Here is a 21,790-nt window from a genome sequence, read left to right on the forward strand (position 1 = left end):
AACAAAATTTTTAAAGTATTTTCATAATCTTTAAATGATAAAAAATTAAATTGACAAGACAGTCCTCCCTCCAACAAGCCATTCAATGATTTAGCCACCCTGCAATCAATAAAACGGCATGGTGGAGTTTGTTTTCATAATTGTATCTTTATCCAGAAAACAACTTGTGAAATATTGTTAGTTGCCCTAAATAAATAAATTAGTATAATAGTCATGCTTTCCTAGGGAGAAAAATGCTATATAATTTTCAGTGTCATATTGCAGTTGAAAATTATGCTAAGTTATTTGGCATTTCAGTAAGTTTTGGGTTCTGATAATCAGAAACTGCTTAAACCCTGGACCACTGCAGTCCTTTGAACTCCTTAAGGTTAGTTCATTTTCTAGAAAATGAGGTTATTTACTGAATATATATTCATATTTTCAAGATTATTAGGTTTTTCAATGTTGCATATAAAATCTGAATTTTATTATTTATGTGAAAATATTAATATATAGATATGAATATGTGTCAGATATTTGTACATATGTAAAATATTTTATATCTAACATGCAAATTAAAATAATGAGACTCCTTGATTATTGAGCCAGCAATGACTAAATAATATTAGAAGTTTTCATATGTGGTTTGTCTTTAGCAATACACTTGTTTTTAATTTTAGTAAGATTTTAAATTTTAATTATTTTAATAATATATGCTGGAAATTAAGTAAATGCTATCAAAGCTGTTTTTCAGGCTCTTTAATGAAAACAATGTATAGAAATGATGTTGAATAATTATTCATCCTGAAATTTAAAGTTCTATTATTTATAAATTTTAAGCTAAGACTTTAAAATTGATGGAAAATATGTATAGTAGTAAAGAGCATAGAATATTAAAAAGTATAAAAAAGAAATGTGTTTAATTGTAGAGATAACCATATGTTAAAAAACAATGGATCAGTCATTTTTATCTGTGGTTTTTGTATAAAACCTGCTTATGGAATTTTTTTTAGGTGAAGCTTTTCTCTTGATATCATATTGATAAATAATTTTATCCAAATTTAAGTAATAGAATTTTAGAGGCAAACTTTCACTTTGAAGGACAGATGAGCTCTATGTAATATGTAAAAGAAAACAAATATTCATCTGTGCACTGCAAAAATCAAACGAAAATGTTTTATTCTCAATGTCTCAGTTACAGCAGAAAGCAGCAAGTCCCCCAGACCCCTGTCCCGTGTCGTTGGTGCCCAGATGACTCCGCAGGACCGTGAAATGACACCACGCCGCGTGCATCCTCACCGAGGGAGTTCCTTTGCCCAGGATGCAGATTCTTTAAAATATGGTCTGCCCGAAAAATACTAACCTGAAAACACTTGGCACTCTTCCAGAAAGAGTTATATTCTTTTTCCGCCCGATACACAAAATCCAGCATTTGCCCGCTGACTCACGGAACGGGACCGGCAGCGTCTGCGGTCGGTTTCCCCTCCTTTGATTAGATCCGCAGTAGCCCACCCATCACCGCCTCCTCCGCAGAGTCCGGCTCCGTCCTTTCAGAAACGGCCCCAGCCCGCCGGGAGCGCTGTGACGTGGCGCGTCCCCGTTTTCTCAGCGCGCACCTCACTCCTCCTCAGAGCAGGAACTCCATAACCGATTCCTTCCCTGTCGAGTAATGCGCGTGAGAACTTCGCTCCAAATTAAAATGGTGGAAATTTGAAAAAACAGGGCTTTCGCTGTGAAAGAAAAAGATAATTATATTCATAGAACTGTGGACAGCATACCCATCAGGATTAATGAGAGCTGAATAAGGAAAGATTCGTAACATACAAGAAATGCAACGCTTTGACCTTGGAAAGTCAAACTCCCAGACTTCAGTCATCCTCAGTAATGTTAGAAGATTAGATTAAATACCTAAATTTCCATAGAATTCTATATTTCTGCTATTGTATTATTTTTATGTTAAACTTATCATACAATACACAGAAATAAAGATCGTCTTTAGAATTCTATCTTTAATGTAAACATAAATTTTCAAGTGCATACATTTTCCAAATAAAACACTTAAACATAAGATTGAGTTTTATTTATTGCTAAGTGTACCTAAACAAAGCATGATTATTGTTGGAAAACTAAACTCTGTTTCCTTATACTGACCACTCTTTCTGGGACAGTGATTCCTGTCCATGTTAACATCAGATGAATCAGTATTCATTAAGCACCAACAGTTTACCTTCTGAAGGCTCTTTCTTTAAGGTCAACGGATTAAAAATATTAAAGTCATCATTGTGAAGATTTCTGCCACAAACAGTCAAATTATTTTGGGTTGAGCCTCCTTCTGATTAAAAGTCGTGGCCAAAGGTGTTGACGCCTTCAAAGGTGATTTTGAAGACAGAGAGGTGCTGGGGCGGCCCAGGCAGCAATCAGAAACAATTAGGAAAAATGTGCCAAATGCCTCTTTCTTTCTCTAGGCTACATAGCAAATTACATTTAATATTTCAGGCTTGTTGCATTTTAAAATAAGGCCTCCAACTAGGCAATTTTCAAGGCAACTCCAATCAAAAGATATTGCTTAAAATTTTCTTATTGCTAGACAAGTGAAAAGAGTGATTGTCTATGTTGATTAGCCTTGAAGATTGCTTTGGGAAGAATTTGACAGTTCTAGTAATGTTCCGATTTTAATTTACAGTCTGAAGAATTGAATACTGCATTCACCATCAGGATAGTTTAAGGCTTCCTTTTCGCTGTTCATTCTATGCTGTAGCAGAAAGAGTGGATCTTTGTAATATGTACTGCTTAATGAGTATATGTTTTAAAATCATAATTGGACAAACGTACTCTCAATTAGATCAAACAAAATAAACATACATCTAATAAATATACCTGAAGTATTTATTGATGCCTACAATGCAAAATTTCATGCTAATCATTTTGTCAGATAATAGAGATGAAAGATACATTCGGTTTCAAAGAGTTTACAGTTCATGGGTAGAAAATTTATAATAAAAATGAACAAAATAAGATAAGAAAAATTTAGAACAGATTACACCTCATTGATGAGCTGAACATGACTGATACGATTCAATTTATATAGAAGTGATAATAGAAGTCATGTCCACCTGATACATAATTCATGGCAAGTAGTGGCATTTCCATTGATTCACTCATGAGTTCATCAGTGAGCATTTACTTTGTGTTGCTTGGTGGTATGCATTTTGTTAGAGAAAGAGGGATGCATGGAATAACAGTGCCTCCTGTTGTGGGCCCTTCTGCAGAGTGCTGGAGTAAAACCAATCTGTAGGATGCTTTGGAGAGAAACGTTTCAGCAACTCTCCAGGCATCCGCACCATTTAACTGATTATTGCTTTCCACAAAGAAGAAAAGGGATTTATGCACATGCGTATTTGTTGCATAGTTCTAATTCTGGGACGTTGGAAGCAACTTAAATGTTCCAAGTTTCAATGATTAAGAAAATTACAGGAGGCCAGTGTTGTGACATAGTAAGTAAAGTGGCTGCCTGCAGCACCAGCATCCCATAAGGGCACCAGTTTGAGAGCCAGCTGCTCCTCTTCTGATCCTGCTCCCTGCTAGTGTGATAGGAAACAGCAGAAGACAGCCCAAATGTTTGGGCCCCTGTACCCACATGGGAGATTGGAAGGAAGCTCCTGGCTTTGGCCTGCCAAGCCCCAGCTGATGCAGCCATTTGGGGGAGTGTATTAGCAGACGGAAGATCTCTGTCTCTCTCTGTAACTCTGCCTTTCAAATAAATAAATGTTTTAAAAAAAAGTTACAGTATTTCCCCTTGGTTGAATGTAATAACACAAATATTCAAATTATATTTAACCTTAGCTTTGTAATACCATGGAAAATGCTCAAATGTATAATGTGAAATACAGTAAAAATTGTATAAAGTATTACAATTCTGAGGGTGGACATTTGGCCTAGCTATCAGGATGCAGATCAGATACCTGGCTGGATCAGACATCAGAGTGCCTAGGTTTGAGTCCTGACTCTTGTTCCTAACTCCAGGTTCCTGCTAGTAAAGACCTCATGAGGCAGCAGCAATGGCTCAAGTATATGGAGCCTACAACCCACGTGGGAGACCTGCACTGAGTTTCCTGCTCATTGCTTTGGCCATGTTGTGGGTATTTAGGAAGTGAATCAGTGGATGGAAGAGCTCGCTTGCTCGCTCTCTCTCTCTCCTCTCCCCCCCTCAAAAAATAAAAAATAAAGTATTACAATCAATACGTTCCTCCTTTGTTCTCCTTCTGAGTCGTATCTGCTATGTTAAGACAAAAGTCCTTCACATCTCTTCTGGGAGTGTTCCTTTATCAAGATTAGGTTGAGCTTCATGAAACAGAGACCATACTAAGAATGAGTTAAGAAGATATGTTTATTTCATGCCATATAAAATAATGTGGAGTTAGTTGAGAGCTGGGGAGGGGGCAGCTCCAGGGATTGGTGGGGCGGTCCAGTTGCCTCCCACCACTTCTCTGGTCTTGATAGTCTCCCGGGGACAGCCAGAGCGCTGCCCTCCTAAAAGGGGAAATCATTCTTCCTATCCTTTCTAAGGAGACTTCTAGAAAGTTTTCACACAACACTACCACATCGTATGTCACTGGCCAAACGAGTGGTCACCCTGAGCAGCACAGGAATCATTGTGTCTACCTAACGTCCAGGCGTCTTTGTTCTCTATCTGGGGGGGAGAAGAGGACAGACCCTGGAAGGTAACTGGATGGCTTTTCCACAATTTTCAAATCTTTTGTCTATCTTTAGGTAATTCCTCATCTTTCTAGCTAAGAAATAGTTCATTTTACATTTTAAGACTGCACTGTGAATTTTTTAGCTCAATTGACAAAAAGCAAAAATGGTGGTCCTCATAGAGTAAAAGTTTTAATTTTTTTCTAACCTTTTCCAATGGCTTGAATAGAATAGATACATTTTATTCTAAAAATTCCCATTAACTCAACCATTTCCAAGACATGATATCAGGCCTTAATGTGCCTTTTTCAATGCATCCTACCAGGATTGACACGTCTTATTATGGTGATGTTAATTAAGTAGGATTACCTGGTTAGTGTTTAACAGGTTTTTCTACCACAAAGTTAACTGTTCTTCCACTTGCAATTGAAGCATATATTGTGGAGAAGCTTTTAGAGACTATGAAAATATCCTGTTTATATAATCATTTATAAATTTTAGTATCCATGGATGATTCTTATCTGTGGTAATTAGTACTTTGGTGTTTGCTACAGTTATCAATATCATTGACATCTCTGTTGAATGCAGGAAAAAATTATGTGCTCTGATTAGAAGCAAGCAACTGTAAATGGGCACCAGATTGGAAATTCTTTTGATCAATGGGTTCTCTGAAGGTTACAAGAGAAATTGAATGCAGTTGCTGCTAAAGCCTAAATATCTCCTCTGATCTACTTCTAGGGCCTTCACTATGGCTTAGCTCAGAGTACGCTGGTTGGTATTATCTTTTTTTATTTTATTTTATTTATTTATTTATTTATTTATTTTTTGACAGGCAGAGTGGACAGTGAGAGAGAGAGACAGAGAGAAAGGTCTTCCTTTGCCGTTGGTTCACCCTCCAATGGCCACCGCGGCCGGCGCGATGCGCTGATCCGATGGCAGGAGCCAGGTACTTCTCCTGGTCTCCCATGGGGTGCAGGGCCCAAGCACTTGGGCCATCCTCCACTGCACTCCCTGGCCACAGCAGAGAGCTGGCCTGGAAGAGGGGTAACCGGGACAGAATCTGGGGCCCCGACTGGGACTAGAACCCGGTGTGCTGGCGCCGCAAGGCGGAGGATTAGCCTAGTGAGCCGCGGCGCTGGCAGTATTATCTTTAAAAGTCAGTCTCGGGCTGGTGTCATGGCATAGTGGGTAAAGCTGCCACCTCTGGCATCCCATATGGCCACTGGTTCATGTCCTGGTCCCTGCTAATGCACTTCCGATCCAGCTCCCTGCTAATGCACCTGGGAAAGCAATGGAAGATGGCTCAAGTGCTTTGGCTCCTGACACCCATGTGGGAGACCTGGAAGAAGCTCCTGGCTCCTGACTTCAGATCGGCACAGCTCCGGCCATTGCAGCCAACTGGAGAGTGAACCAGCAGATGGAAGACCTCTCTCTCTCTCTCTCCAACTCTGCCTCTCAAATAAATCAAATCTTTTTTTTCTTTTTTTTATATTTTATTTTATTTTATGAACATAAATTTCCAAAGTACAGCTTATGGATTACAATAGCTTCCCACCCCATAACTTCCCTCCCACCCACAACACTCCCCTTTCCCACTCCCTCTCCTCTTCCATTCACATCAAGATTAATTTTCAATTATCTTTATATACAGAAGATCAATTTAGCATATATTAAGTAAAGATTTCAACAGTTTGCACCCACACAGAAACACAAAGTGTAAAATACTATTTGAGTACTAGTTACAGCATTAATTAAACACCTAAGAGTAATTGTGTATTAATTACAGAGTTCAACCAATAGTTTTAAGTAGAACATAAAAAATACTAAAAGGGTAAAGTATTAAGTTCTTTTTTTTCTTTTTCTTTTTTTGTTTGTTATATATATATTTTTTATTTAATAAATGTGAATTTACAAAGTGCAACTTTTGTATTGTTGTGGCTCCCCCCCAACCTCCCTCCCTCCCGTGGCCCTTCCCTCTCCCACTCCCTCTCTCATCCCGCCCTTCATCGAGTTTCATTTTCAATTACCTTCATATACTGAAGATCAACTTAGTATACACTAAGCAAGGATTTCAACAGGCTGCACTCACACAACCGCACAAGGTATAGGGTATTCGACTAGTAGTGTTGTTTAACACATTAAGGACAGAGATCCTGCGTGGGGAGCATGTACCCAGTGACTCCCGTTGTTGATAAGTGAAATCTTAAAAAGAGCAGTCCCTAGAGTCACAGAGCAGGAGGAGGACGGTGAAGGGTGCAGCTGAAGGCCTAGTGCAGGGTGTGGATCACAGAGCGTGTCTCACAGCACAGCTGATGTGTCTCTGGCTGTGGAGTTTTTCATTTGGGTTTTGCAGCAGCTCAAGTCCAAGTTTGCAACCCTGGAAGACAAAAGTTCCTTCCATCTTGGGGGTTGATTCTCCATTGCTTTCTCTGTTACACTGACATAGGCATGGTGTATTCAATTGAGCACTTGGTAAAAGTCTGTACATAGTTGATTTTTCAGTCTCCCAGTGGTGACATACTCATTTCTAATAAATGTAAGCGACATTAGGAAGAGGAGGCCACGCAGTGGACGTGACCTAGTATGCAGCACGACAGCTTTTGGACTTACATCATTCTTTTTGTTAGTTGTATATTCTCCACTGTAACGTAATTCATGTGTTTAAACTCTTTAACATATAGAACATTTAGCGTGGTGAATTGATTGCACATACAAAAGATTAAGTGGGCTTAAATGCAATGAATAGTATCAGTTTAAAAAAATATAACCCATATATTTTAAATATTTTTATACAATCTTATGCTTTCAAATTAATACATCTTATTTCAGAACTTTGAAAAATCAGTTTGATTCTTTTCTCTTCCTCAAACATCATGAAAAGACTCATAATAAACATTATGAATAAATTATAAAATGAAATGGGAAAAATATGTATTTATATGAATAACTTCTTTCAGTGTAAAATAAACAGTTCAATCAAAGGTAAAATAAATAATTATAATCCAGTAAGGGAGTTCAAGTTTATTATAACCAAATACAGATAAAATTACTCTAGAAACCATTATTTTTGCTTTGTTTTCATTTGATCGTCCCCAGATAGTTTTATGATTGTCTTTTCAATTAATCCTCTGAATGTAATTGAAAATAACTGATAAAAAATTTGAAGGATTTAACATTAGAAACAAATACCTCACTTCTAAAAATTATTTTTGAGATATAAAAGTGGTTTGCAGACAAAACTAATTTCCTTCATAAAAACAATCCTCTTTAAAAAGTAAGTTTGGGTGTTACTATCTTTGATAGCTGTTTTTGATGTTTTCTCCTCTAAAAATGTTTTTTAAAGATTTATTTATTTAAAAGAGTTACACAGAAAGAGAAGGAGAGGCAGAGAGAGAGAGGGAGAGAGAGAGAGGTCTTCCATCTGCTGGGTCACTCCCCAATTGGCTGCAACAGCCAGAGCTGCGCTGATCCAAAGCCAGGAGCCAGGAGCTTCTTCGGGGTCTCCCACGCAGGAGCAGGGGCCCAGAGACTTGGGCCATCTTTACTGCTTTTCCAGTCATAGCAGAGAGCTGGATCGGAAGTGGAGCAGCCAGGACTTGAACTGGCGCCCATATGGGATGCCAGCACTGCAGGTGCGGGCTCTCTCCTCTAAATATTGAAGCATCTGAAATATTCAAGTTGTAACTATAAATTTCTATTCTCATTTTCTTACAATGCCCGGGGGGGGGGGGGGGAATCTGTAAATAGCATTATTTTAAAATAGTTCCAAAATGCTAGAAAATCAGTTTTTGAAATCTTTGTTATTTAAATTCTTGATAATGTCAACCATAATCAGTGCCAAATCTTAAAAAGAATAAACAGGCTCTAAAGCATTTAATAACTCAGGAGAGGATGCTCGTTATTCACGGACTGACGTTTTCATGGTTACTCCTTCTGAGAGTTAACATTGACAGATGTTTGGACTTCAGTTTAATTTAGTTTCTATTTATAGAGATTTTAACATTGGCTTCAGTGAGTACACCTTCATTCAAAACGTAATTTAACAATGTGGTAAAGGCTCAGTTAATGCCAGAACCTTCCACTGACTCGAGAAATTCATAAAGAAAGAAGGAACACACACACAAAAAGCAGGCCAAAGGACAAAAGTCCCTATCAGGGATCTTGACCATAAGCAACTTCCAAGGTTAGAGCCCAAGTTCAGGATACATTCTATGTATTTTTAAAGATACATTTCCCTAGAATTGTAAACTATTCAGGATTATGATCCTAAAGCACTATGAATCATTGAAAACTATTTATTGTATTTATTAAAGCAGGAAAAGTATATCAACACATTCAACAAAAATTTCCCCAGGACGTACAAGTCCTCTGATAGACTTTCAGCTAATTAAAAAATTTAAAGCACTCACTCATTCTAAAGTACCCTGTTCTATGAGCAATGTACTACTAAGCTGAATTTTCTATCTTGTTTTGAATTAGCTTCCTTTATTTATTTATTTATTTATTTTTTTTGAGTATGGGAAACTCAATGTAGTGCACTGATTGTTGTGGTTACCATTAAGTTGCTCCAATTATAAGAGACCTATATGTTGTTTTCTTACTTGCATGCATGTATGTGTCTATATTATAAAATTCACAGATATACGCTGTGTTGATTAAAAACTCCAATAGTGGCAGTTGAAAGACTACGAGTATTTCATTGCTAATCATGGTTTAATCCATAAAACAGAACAGAGCCCTTCACAAGGTAAATTAGCCAAGGAAATATGCCAATTTTGACTTCATTTCCATCCTATTGAATGACTGCATTCATTTTCTTTAGATTTAAAGGTCTTCACTGTACTGTTCCTCAACACCCTTTATAGACTCCCAGCTTGCTTTTCACCTATCTTTTAGCAGTTTAACATAGACGGCTGGATCCAGGCCATTGTTCCAATTGTATGCAGCTTAAAAAGCTCTGCAGTGTTTTACTCTTTCCATTGTATCTGGCTCCGCTGAGTGCTCCGCTCACCGCGTTTCACCCGCACTCTCTGTTTTCTAAACCCATTTATGCCTATTCTTTCTGAAGGCACTTGCTCCTCCGGGAGCTCAAATTGACTTCTCCCCATTCTATTTCCTTAACTAAAAATGCACCATTAAGGTTGATTGAACTCTCTTAAAGCACTTTATAAAAAATGAAAGGCCATAAGAAAGTAGGCTACGAGTGTTTGTAAATACCTGTTTTAAGCCAAATTGATAGGAAGGAATAAGAAATAATTGGAAACTTAAAAATGTTATTGATTTTTTTTTACAGATTTTTTTTACAGATTTTTTTTGTTTTTTGAGAGGCACACTTGTAAAACATTATGGGAGGGAAGCATAAGAGAAAGCTATGTTACCCTTAAATCCAGAGCAAACAGTAGAGCCAAACAACTAAAATTGTCAAAAACATTTTTTAGGAAACAAACCCTGTTTCATAAACAGGAAAACGCAAAACACGCAGGTTGTGGTTAAAGTCTACAGCTTTTAAATCACACCACCTCACTTTTTCTATTTAAAATAGTTATTTTTATGGTTTACAGAAATAGTAAGAACATCATTCACCCTTTTTTTGTATTTGTAACATTTAAAAATAACTCCTGATATGAAATATTTTAACCAACTAGAGATGAAAATGTAAAATGCTTTTTGTCAAAGAAATACCATATATTTCTATCTTGATGTTTGCTCAAAGTATAATCCTTTTTTAAAAACTTACCAAGATACATTATCCTGATGGATTCTTAATCAGAGCATATAGAAATACTATTATATTAAATGATAGAATAAAAGGAAAAAATCTCTTCTAACTTTAAATTATGCAATTCACAATCATCAGTATCTTATATGGAAAATTACAATATTGACAAATCTTCAAAATGTATCTAGAAGAACAAATAGCTAAGATAAGCCTAATAAAAATAAATAATTTTATTTCAGGAGATTAATATGAAAGATATCTCTAAGTTTCTTTGAATATGCTATTCCTAGATAACAAAATTACATGCTAGCAAATCATTGTATATATCATAAGGAAAAGACATCATCAAAACAAAATGCTAAAATAAAAAATGCATACCATTGAGTCTGAGAAATTTACAAGACAAAATGGAAACAGTCATAGCAAAATGATTTAATTTTGTAAAATAAAAACTTGCAGACACAGACTGTTACTGACAAAGTAACTGTATAGTTCTGCCAATCTAGTTAGAAAAGAAAATTGTGGGCTTAAACTGCCAGTTAGTAGGCATCTTTATGTAAAAGTATTTCAGCAATGCAGGAAAACAAGAGAAACAGTTAAACACTTGCAGGCTGTCCAGAAGTTCTGTTTCATAATGGACGTATTAGAAAAACCAGTTTCCACCCCATACACAAACTGATTTGTTTAGATTCATTGAATAATGACCAGAATGTGGCTGAAAGTGCTGGCTTCTACTTATATAAAACTACACATCGTTTATGTCTTTCATCTAAGTAATATTTAATTAAAGCTAGGAGCCTAGAACACGGCTTAGAGTGAATTCTAATGTTTCAAAACATTAAGCACTTCTCATAACATAGGGTAGCTTATGGATAGTGAAATGGCATGTTAGTTAAATATGACTTTTAAATAGTCATGATTGCCTATAAACAAACACACATATACAGTGAATGCTAAATATTCTAGGTAAAAATATGTTCACAGAGTTAATTTTGCGTCAGTAGAAAAATCTAGGAGTACAAAAGTAGAATTGTGATGTTCTTATTGAACAATTATAGTTAATATATATAGTGATCAGATCAATTTAACTGTTTTCAGTTAGGCACCACTCATATTCAATGGCATTTTCATTTGTTTTGTTGACTAGGAAAGCGATGGAGTTACAGATACTGCCTTATGAACTGTCCATTACTAAAGTTTTTTTGTTTGTTTGTTTTTGACAGGCAGAGTGGACAGTGAGAGAGAGAGAGACAGAGAGAAAGGTCTTCCTTTGCCGTTGGTTCACCCTCCAATGGCCGCCGCGGCCGGTGTGCTGTGGCCTGAGCACCGCACTGATCCGATGGCAGGAGCCAGGTACTTCTCCTGGTCTCCCATGGGGTGCAGGGCCCAAGCACTTGGGCTATCCTCCACTGCACTCCCTGGCCACAGCAGAGAGCTGGCCTGGAAGAGGGGCAACCGGGACAGAATCCGGCGCCCCGACCGGGACTAGAACCCGGTGTGCCAGCGCCGCAAGGCGGAGGATTAGCCTAGTGAGCCGCGGCGCCGGCCTCATTACTAAAGTTTAACATACATAGGTATTTCTAGGGGAACTGTACATCATCATGCTGGTGACATCCACTGCTATGACAGAAAAAAATTCTTTACTCTGTTAACTCATGTACATAAAAAAAATCATCCTTTGGTTCTTTTTAAAATTTCATTTATTTGGGTCTCATGACTCCCCTTTTAAAATAATTAATTGAGAGTCAAAGACAGCTCTCAACCATGAATTCACTCCCCAGTTGCTTACAACAGTCAGGGCTGAGCAGGCCTGAAGCTGGGAGCCAGGAATATTCAATCCATGTCTCTCATGTGGGTGGCAGGGAACCAACTCCCAGAGCCACCTGCTGCCTCCCAGGAAGCTGGAGTTGAGAGGGAAGCTGGGATCCCATCAAGGCCTTCCAATAAAAAGACGTGGGCAGCCCAAGCACCATCTTAACCACTAGGCCAAATGCCCACTCCCCTCACTGTTTTTATTTGAAATTATTTATCATATATTTACATTGAAAGATTCGTGAAGGTTGAGTCTGTGTCTCTGTTCAGACACCAAACAAGGCTACATATATATTTATTATTATTCATGTCATTACCAAATTATATATTTCAAGAAGAAATTCAGATGTACTTAAAATTTAATTAAAACTTTGTTAAGAATTATGATACCTCAAAATTTAATAATGTGTACATAAAACCTAATTAAAATCTCATATTAAAAATCCACAGGAAAATGGTTAGGAGGAAATACGTGGATATGGTATTAATAAGTTATGTTTTTTCTGCTCTTCACTTTTCTATTCTTGAACATTTTTCTCCAGTGAAAACTTATTACATTTCTTTTTCCCCATTAGCTCATTATTTAAAAAGACAATTTTATTATGAACGAAACACATATTCAGCATTTCATGTATACATAATCTTAAAGAAAAAAGATGCCCATTTCTTAATAGAGAAGAGAAACTGACAGCGCTAATGAAGCAGCTGTCACAACCAAAGGGCAACCAGGACCCCTTCTGGTCATCTTTAGAATTGCATGGTGGTGGGTTTTTGTTTTTAAGATTTATTTATTTATTTGAAAGGCAGAGTGACAGAGAAAATGAAGGGAGAGAGACCTCTTCCATCTGCTGGTTCACTCCCCAAATACAGCCAGGGTTGGGCCAAGCTAAAACCAACAGCCGGAACCACCCAGGCCTCCTACGTGGGTACTTGAGCCACTGTCTGCTTCCTTCCCTGGCACATTAGCAGGGAGCTGGACTGGAAGTGCAGAGAAGCCAGACTGGACACTCCAATACGGGATGTGGGTGCCCCAGACGGCAGCTCTATCCCTTGACTGGCTACACACAACACCGGCCCTTGCATAACTACTTTTTAAATAAAGGACTTTATTTCCACCTGAGTGTAATAGTTGTTCAAAAATCACACATTGAGAAGTGTAAAAATCTATATTTAATTAGGTTTGAAATTTTAAACATTACATGATTAAATAACAGACAGTATTTAAAGACTAAATAAAAAATTGTTGCATATACATTGAAATTAGTTTCCAAAAATACCTTTAAAACTATTTCCAGATAGATTATTAAGTATAAATATTTTAGTTAAAAACAATTTATTTTCATGCAGGGAACACATAAAATCTTTGAAAACTATATGCAGTGTTGCAACAGTTCTTTAAAATTAAAATAGAACATTTTTTGAATCATGGAATCTATTTATGTCAAAATGGGATTGACAATTTAGTCATCAAAGAGCTGTATTTAACAAGCAAACCAATGTGATGGGTTTGTGATATCTCTTAGTAATGTACAATGGAATAGTTTAGAAATCATTTCCTGGGACATACAGTAACTGAAGGTGAGGATTTCCACTGTGTCCACTCGTTTGAATATGTGCCCCTTTCAGGCTGAAACTGCTTGTACAACTGTACCACTGTGGGCACAACTCAACAATCTGCACACGGAGTAGGACCCCTCTGTTCTCCCACAGTTAGCTGCACTTAGGAATTCATATTAATGCCCGCAATTTGCATCTCTAAACAATTCTGAGGGCGTCAGTAGTGTGAAGTTCAGTTCTCACAGTATAGTCCTAAGGTTATCTTGTAGTTCAACTAGCAAACCAGTTGTGTTTGATGAAAAGTGTATACTTTAGTTTCACGTAGCCCCAGACGAAGAGCTCATTCTCAGGTGCAAGGGGGCTCAGCTCCTCCCTCTTCGTACGGTCACGTGACACAACAATGAGATTTGTGCAGCCAAGTGCTTCTCTGTCTGGAACTAAGCATTAGATTCTCAGGACTACATTTCGTGTCACTTCTGTATTTTTAAGTTGTTGTAGGATACGATAGATCGTGATTTTGTAATAGAGACATTCACACACAGAACTAAGATAACCATAAAGAAAGCTGAAGGGAGGTGATAGGAAACTCATCAAAGCTGATACATTGTCTTAGAGTGGAGCTGAAGAGCTGCGGTAGCAGGAAAGTGGTCCTCTTTCTGTTGTTTTTCGCTGACCGCCATCTGGGTAGCTTCTCCTGGGCAGACCTGGATTTCTGGAGTCTGCCAGTTTCTCTTCGGGCAGTTACAGTTGATTTGATCTTGAAAAGTTGCCCCCAGGAATTCTGTAAGAAGTAAGATATTTATGAGTCAAATAATGGTGCCCTAATTTTGAAAATTATTTTTATTTACATGGGAGGGGGGGTGGAGAGAGAGAAATAGAGAGAGAGAGAGAGAGTGAGAGAGGGAGACAAGGAGACAGACTTAATTTCTTAACAGACCAGCTAACTTAAAGTAATTCTAAAATAAGTCTTCAGAAAGCATTTCTGTATTTCATATGTGTGAAATTTTAAAAAAGAGAAAATGATTCTATTTTTGGTTATTTCAAAGTCAGGCAGTCTGAGTTCTCAGTGGGGCATGGTTGATCACAGCAGAGGCAGTCAATGTGGCAAGAGCCAGGCCTGAGCCAGATCTGGCACTGGGAGAGATTGTTCTAACAGATGAACAAAGCATGAAATGAAAGAGAGAGAGAGAGTGAGAGCGAGAGAGAAGGTTGTATGTGGACATGCCGAGGTGTTGAACGGCAAAGTGAAATCTGAATGAGAACTAGCAAGATTCTTTCTTAGATGTGGAGATGGGCGCTAGGAATGAGTCCAGACATAAGACACGGACAAGAGGAAACTTTAAAGAGAAAAAAATTCTCTGCATTCTCAAGTTCAGAGTTGAATTTCCCTGCCCTGCAGAGTAGAAGAGAACTGCCTTGAGGCCAGTGTTGTGGCCCAGGAGTTAAGCCGCCACCAGGGGCAACAGCATCCCATATGAGCACCGGTTCAAGTCCTGATTGCTCCACTTCCCATCCAGCTCCCTGCTAAGGCACCTGGGAAAGCTGCAGAGGATGGCGCAAGAGCTTGGGCCCCTGCCACCACATGGGAGACCCAGAGCGAGTTCTTGGCTACTGGCTTTGGCCTGGCCCAGCCCTGGCTGTTGTGATCATTTGGGGAATGAACCAGAGGATGATGGAGATTTTCTCTCTCTCTCTCTCTCTCTCTCTCTGGGTGTGTGTGTATGTGTGTCTAGGACTCTCTCTCTAACTCTGCCTTTCAAATAAATAAATCAATTTTAAAAAGAAAAAAGAAGGGACGAGGACTGCTCTGCTCAGTGACAATCCGAGTAACAGCAGTGCCCTGAGATGACTGCAGGCCTCACTAGGAAGCGCCAGTGCTCCAGGAGCGCGGTTCAGACTTGGTAGCCATTTCTATGCATTTTTTATTTATTTGACATGCAGAGTGATGGAGAAAGATGGAACATAAAAAGGAGGGAGAGAGAGACATCTTCTATAAGGCACTCACTCCCTAAATGCTCATGACAGCCAAGGCTGGGTCAGGCCAAAGCCAGGAGCTTAGAGCTCAACCTGGATCTCCTGCGTGGGTGAGAGGGGCCCAGGAATCTGAGCCACCTACTGGGTCCACATTAGAAAGAAGCTGCACTGGCAGTGAAGCAGGACTCGAATCCAGGCCCTCCCAAACGGGATGTGAGTCTCCCAAGAGGTGGCTTAACCCACTGCACACCTGCCCCTGCTTCTGAGCGTTCTTGAAGAAACAATTTTCAGATACTGGATTCCGGCAAAGGTTTGGTGACTGGGGAAGAGAAGCCTTGTGCCGTGTGATATCTTTTCTTGGCTCCCAGAGTAAATTACAAAAGTTTGTGGAAAAATGGGAGAAACTATCCATGCCTTTTTTTTTTTTTCAATACGCATTTTATTTTTAAATGCATTTTTATTTATTTGAAAGGCAGAAGAGAGTGGTGGGAGAGACAGAGGGAAAGAAGCAGACGGAGACAGATGAAGAGATTTCCCATTTGGTGCACTCTGCAAACGCCTACAACAGCGGATCTGAGCTGAGTTAAAGCCAGGTGCCCAGATCTCAGTCCAGGGCTCCCACGTGAGTGCCAGGCATCCAAGAACTTGAGCCATCACCTGCTGCTTCTCAGAACATTTACCGAATCAGAACAGGAAACTGAATCAGAAGTGGAGGCAGGACTCGAACCTGGGCACTCAGACACAGGGTGTGGGCATCCCAAGTGGCACCTTAACCAATGCACTGAACACCAACCCCATCATAATATGCGATTTTCATGAGCTTTTTGAAGACTCCATATATGCAGGGATTTCAAAAAATTTTTTCCCTAAAATAAACACATCTTCTAATTTCATTTTAGGTAAACAATGTCTTCCACACATAAACAATGTCTACATGTCACCAGCAAATACAGAGAGCAGTTTTTAGTGCTGAGGAATGATGTGAAACACAGAACAGCTTTACCTTCCCTCCTCGTGGCTGGTCTGGAATATCTGTGTAGCTGGAGGTGCAATACCCTGATGTGACAAAAGGGACGGGGAGATGTTTATCCCTCTGAGTTGCCGAAAAGCTATTTCGGCATGGATGCTCCGAGGATTACTGGTCAAAATCCCTGTATTCTTGCTTTTTTTGTCTGGAATTTAGAAATTCAGATAGTTAGCATGAAACAATGAGAAACACTGAGTAACAAAGTTTGCTTATCATTCCACTGAATGTAGGCTATGTGCTTCATGACTGGAATTGGAAACTACAAATAGAATTTTAGAATTGGAATACAGTCTGGGAATTTAACACAGGTTAAATTCTTGTGAGCTAGCAAATCAATCTGGTATTTTCTGTTTAATTTAAAAATATGAACATACCCAGATGTGCACACTGTAATAAAGGTACAGACAGATTAGACTTTCCAAAATAACAGATGCAACAGCCTAGTCAGAAAACAGGAAAGAAGTTATAGGACTTTTCCAGAACGCCCTAAGAAATGGTTTCATAAAAATTTTGAAGATCAGTATCTATGAAGAAAGTTGTGGAGGAGAATCCAGGGGTGAACTAATGCCAAAAAGAAATAATATTCCTGAAGATGACACTGTAATATTAAGGAGGCTAATAACAACTTGACATGTTCAATTTGGTTGATAGTTATAGCCACTGGACACAAGCATATTGATCTTCATTATTATTAAAATCTTCTGTTTCCATAGAGGAACAGAAGTATGAAAAGTCAGACAAAATATGAGTATAACATAATAACAGAGAAAATTGGGCGGGGGTCCTTTAAAACCTCAAGGACATAGAGCATTGTACCGCCTTCAGTAGGCTCTCACACTACAATCACTGCGGCGTTCGGCTACTGCCTACCAGTGACCGAGGACCGACAGGGAAGCTTCTAGAAGGGACGGAAGCCGCGAGCCTTCAGAGAGGAGCTATTTTGAAGATCCAGCGTTAGGGAATAGGCTTGTTCTACACCTGAATTAAAATGTGTAATATAAGAAACTATTATTACACACTCCTTCCATTAAACCTCTGTCTCTTGAAGCTCTTCTAGTATCCGCCTCATGGGTTGTTGTGCTTTCAGGAAAGGGTGTTACCTCTGTAAGGCATCCTGCACACCCCAGCGTTCTTGCTGGCATACTGTTGACTCTCTGATTTCTACTTTTAGGAGGACTCCCTAGGGAGCTGGTTTTAGTAGCTGTTTGCTATGACATACACAAAGTGCAGGAAAAGCTCTGGAAAGAGGTAAGCTAGGAAACAATTGTGTGTGAGTGCCACAAAGTTCACATTGCAAGCAGTAAATATTTAGTTAGAACATACCAGTAGCTGAGCCTAAAAACACTAGAGACTCTGAAGCCAGAATGGCCGCAGGAAACTTGAGCAAACAATGTTGGGAAATGCAAGTTAAAAGCACACAATCTTAAGCAATGTTCGAATTCCAAGTGAGATTTTTGTCTGAAATGAAGTCTTTGTTTTACATTCTCTCAAACTCTTTTGTCAAAATACCTTCAATTTCAGGAGTTAAAGTGAAGTCAGGGCCCAAGTAATGGCTAAAGTCACCAGGCAGAATCACGTTTGTTATCTTTATGGGAGGAGCTTTCAGATGGGCAAATGGTGAACCGTCCACAGGAGAGTTGCTGGCAGGAATAAGCTGGAGAATAAAATGGAACAGTTAAGGACACCTTGCCTTCAAAAGTCAGATCAATAGGTTTTTAGTCCTTATCACAAGCCCCACTTAACAAACTTTTTTAAGTAAAGGGCTACGCGCTTGCCTAAACTCAGAAGGTGTTGGGTAAAGGACTGCTGGGTGGTTCCCTCCTTCTTCAGATCCCTGGGTTCCATGTTCTCAGACGGCCTTGTATGCATCACTACGGTTTCATCCTTGATGGCACCTCCCCTTTCCAAAGGGCCTTGACAAGGTAAGCGAAGGCTTAGGAAATGAGAATGAAGATTTCCCTCCCTTTGTAACGCTGCTTCTTTTCCTAAGCGCAGGAATCCCTGGAAGGTGAGTTATTTCTTCATATTCCTCACATGACCTAACTAGGCACCTTGCAGTTAACCAGCTTTCCAAAAACTAACAAGTGAAATGGGGATGCATAAAAAGCATTTGATAGCCATCAATTTTGATGAACACAGTAAAACTCCATCAACAGTATACTGACTGACACTAGAAGTCTGTGGAGTATTAAGAGACTTTTGAAAGAATTTCAGGAATCAGCAAAGGAAGGATACTGACTGCGGCTTTCCTGAGAATGTATGCCTTGCTCTTTCATTGAGATTGACCTTGTTTATAAAAATATTTGTTGTCCCGGCTGCTCCACTTCCAATCCAGCTCTCTGCCGTGGCCTGGGAAAGCAGTAGAAGATGGCCCAAGTCCTTGGGCCCCTGCAACCGCATGGGAGACCCGGAAGAAGCTCCTGGCTCCTGGCTTTGGATCGGCCCAGCTCTGTAGTGGCCAATTGGGGAGTGAACCATCGAATGGCAGTCTCTCTCTCTCTCTCTCTCTCTCTCTCTCTCTCTCTTTCCGCCTCTCCTTGTCTCTCTGTGTAAGTCTGACTTTCAAATAAAAAAATAAGTCTTTAAAAATTTGTTTTAAAAATATGAAATTCCAAATATGAGAGACATAGTTCTGCTATTTGTGTAAGATTAACAATTGATCAGGGGTCTGGCGCTGTGGCATAGAAGGCTAAGTTTCTGCCTATGGTGCCAGTATCCCTTATGGGCACTGGTTTGTAGCTGCTCTTCTCCTGATCCAGCTCTCTGCTATGGCCTGGGAAAGCAGTGGAAGATGGCCCAAGTTCTTGGGCCCCTGTACCCAAGCGGGAGACTTGGAGGAAGCTCCTGGCTCCTGGTTCCTGGCTCCTGGCTTCAGATAGGCCCAGCTTCAGCCGTTGCAGCCATCTGAGGAGTGAACCAGCGGATGGAAGATCTTTCCCTCTGTCTCTCCTTCTCTCTGTAATTCTACCTCTCAAATAAATAAATAAAATGTAAAAAAAAAAGATTAACAATTTATCTCATACTTTGGTATTACCAAGGATGCAGCTTTGTAGGAAATACTAGATTACCAGCCCTTGTCTCATGCTGGCCAGCCCCACACTCCCTAATTTCTTCCCATCACTCATCTAGAACACTGGCAAATTTTCTTGTGAAACCAATCCACCAAAACACTTGGGTTTAAAAGACAACTTTAGATTTTATTTATGTCTTCCTCATCTGCTGCTATAAAAAGAAAGGGTAGCAACTAACACATTAGACTAAAATGATAAACCTGAAAGTTTTCTGTCCTTGTGTCTCTTGAGCAACTAAAGAAATAACGGCTCAATTTTGTGCTAGTCATGAAAATAAGAATGATTGCCGAGTCAATATATATTTCGCTAAAATAAAGACTTCAAATATCCTCTTTATCTTACTAACCTTGCATGGTGAATCAAAAACTTTCTATCCTAACTTTAATTTTTAAAGATTTGCTTATTTATTTAAAAATAAGTTATGTGGAAATTGGGATCTTTGAAGTTGTTCTAAGTGACTATATAGTTCAAATTTAACAACTTTATCTTAAACAGGATTTATAAATTTTATTTATTTATTTATTTATTGACAGGCAGAGTTAGACAGTGAGAGAGAGAGACAGAAAGGTCTTCCTTCCGTTGGTTCACCTCCCAAAATGGCGGCTACAGCCAGTGTGCTGTGCCAATCCAAAGCCAGGAGCCAGGTGCTTCCTCCTGGTCTCCCATGCGGATGCAGGTGCCCAAGCACTTGGGCCATCCTCCACTGCCCTCCTGGGCCAGAGCAGAGAGCTGGACTGGAAGAGGAGCAACTGGGACAGAATCCGGCGCCCCAACCGGAACTAGAACCCAGGGTGCCGGCGCCACAGGTGGAGGATTAGCCTAGTGAGCCGCGGCGCCGGCTATAAATTTTATTTTAAAAATTATAATTTCAGAGGCAAAGGGCAGGATGAAACAGACAGGCAGAAAGAGAGAGAACACTCGTCTACTGGTTTACTCCCTAAATGGCTGCAACAGCTAGGGCTGGGCCAGGGCCAGCCTGGACTGTTGCAGCCATTTGTGGGGTGAACCAGTGGACAGAAGATACCTCTCTCTCTGCTGTTCAAATAAATACATACATAAAGAAATCCTTTTTTAAAAAGAACTTCCGGGATTGGCGCTGTGGTGTAGCAGGTAAAGCCGCCGCCTGCAGTGCTGGCATCCAATATGGATGCCAGTTCAAGTCCCAGCTGTCCCTCTTCCTATCCAGCTCCCTGCTATGGCCTGGGAAAGCAGAAGAAGATGGCCGAAGTCCTTGGGCCCCTGCACCCACATGGCAGACCCGGAAGAAACTCCTGGCTCCTGGCTTTGGATCAGCACAGCTCTGGCTGTTGCAGTCATCTGGAAGACCTCTCTCTCTCCTCCCTCCCCTCCCCGGCCCCTGCACCTCTGCCTTTCAAATAAATAAATAAATCTTTAAAAAAAAAAAAAAACAAAAAAAAGAACTTCCGTTAATATGAGGACTGAAACACATTACTATTGTTGATTTGGCATGGGAAGTCTGGTCACTGGGTACTATGGAGTCTGGAAGGATGGCTTCCCCAGGGGCATGCACAGATGCTGGCACCAATCCTGAAGGGAATGGGGGTCACAGAATACGAGCCAAGAGTTACAAATCATAGTTTGGAGTTTGCCCTGTGCTACGTGATCACAATTCTCAGACGGTGCAAAAATTTATTCAAGCTGTGCTGTTGTTGATATAAACGATTTGCAACTGGAAATCCAGGGTCATGCTTACTTTTCTTCTCCCAAGAGACACTTTTATTTGCTGTTGTAAGCCCTTTGTTATTGATCTAGCCACATTCAGGTCCTGGATTGCCACCTGAGAGATGTTGCTTAATAGCTCCAAGCTATAGGAGCCATTAACAAAAAAAGGCATCTAATCCTGCAGGAGTGACAGTGTGGCTCTTAAGTGTGGTTCAGTTACTAGCAGACAAAGCACTCCCACACTAGGTCACTAACCCCAAAACAGTGTCTGCT

At 39.7% G+C, this 21,790-nt stretch overlaps 1 protein-coding gene across 7 annotated transcripts in view; it reads right to left on the bottom strand.

The window, feature by feature from the left end:
• Nucleotides 1–13,357: 13,357 nt before the first annotated feature.
• The window catches only part of LRRC9 (leucine rich repeat containing 9), a 110,427-nt gene continuing 101,994 nt past the window's right edge, over nt 13,358–21,790 (bottom strand). For all 7 annotated transcript variants that reach the window (XM_051826377.2, XM_051826379.2, XM_008271862.4 and 4 more), the window contains 3 exons: nt 18,273–18,417; nt 16,740–16,908; nt 13,358–14,543 (listed from right to left, as the gene is read on the bottom strand). In XM_051826377.2, the coding sequence (XP_051682337.2) occupies nt 14,504–14,543; nt 16,740–16,908; nt 18,273–18,417 (354 nt within the window). In that variant the 3' untranslated portion in view covers nt 13,358–14,503. The remainder of the gene's footprint in view (nt 14,544–16,739; nt 16,909–18,272; nt 18,418–21,790) is intronic.

The sequence above is a fragment of the Oryctolagus cuniculus genome, chromosome 20, assembly GCF_964237555.1.
Source record: "Oryctolagus cuniculus chromosome 20, mOryCun1.1, whole genome shotgun sequence".
In the NCBI taxonomy this organism is placed as follows: Eukaryota; Metazoa; Chordata; class Mammalia; order Lagomorpha; family Leporidae; genus Oryctolagus; species Oryctolagus cuniculus.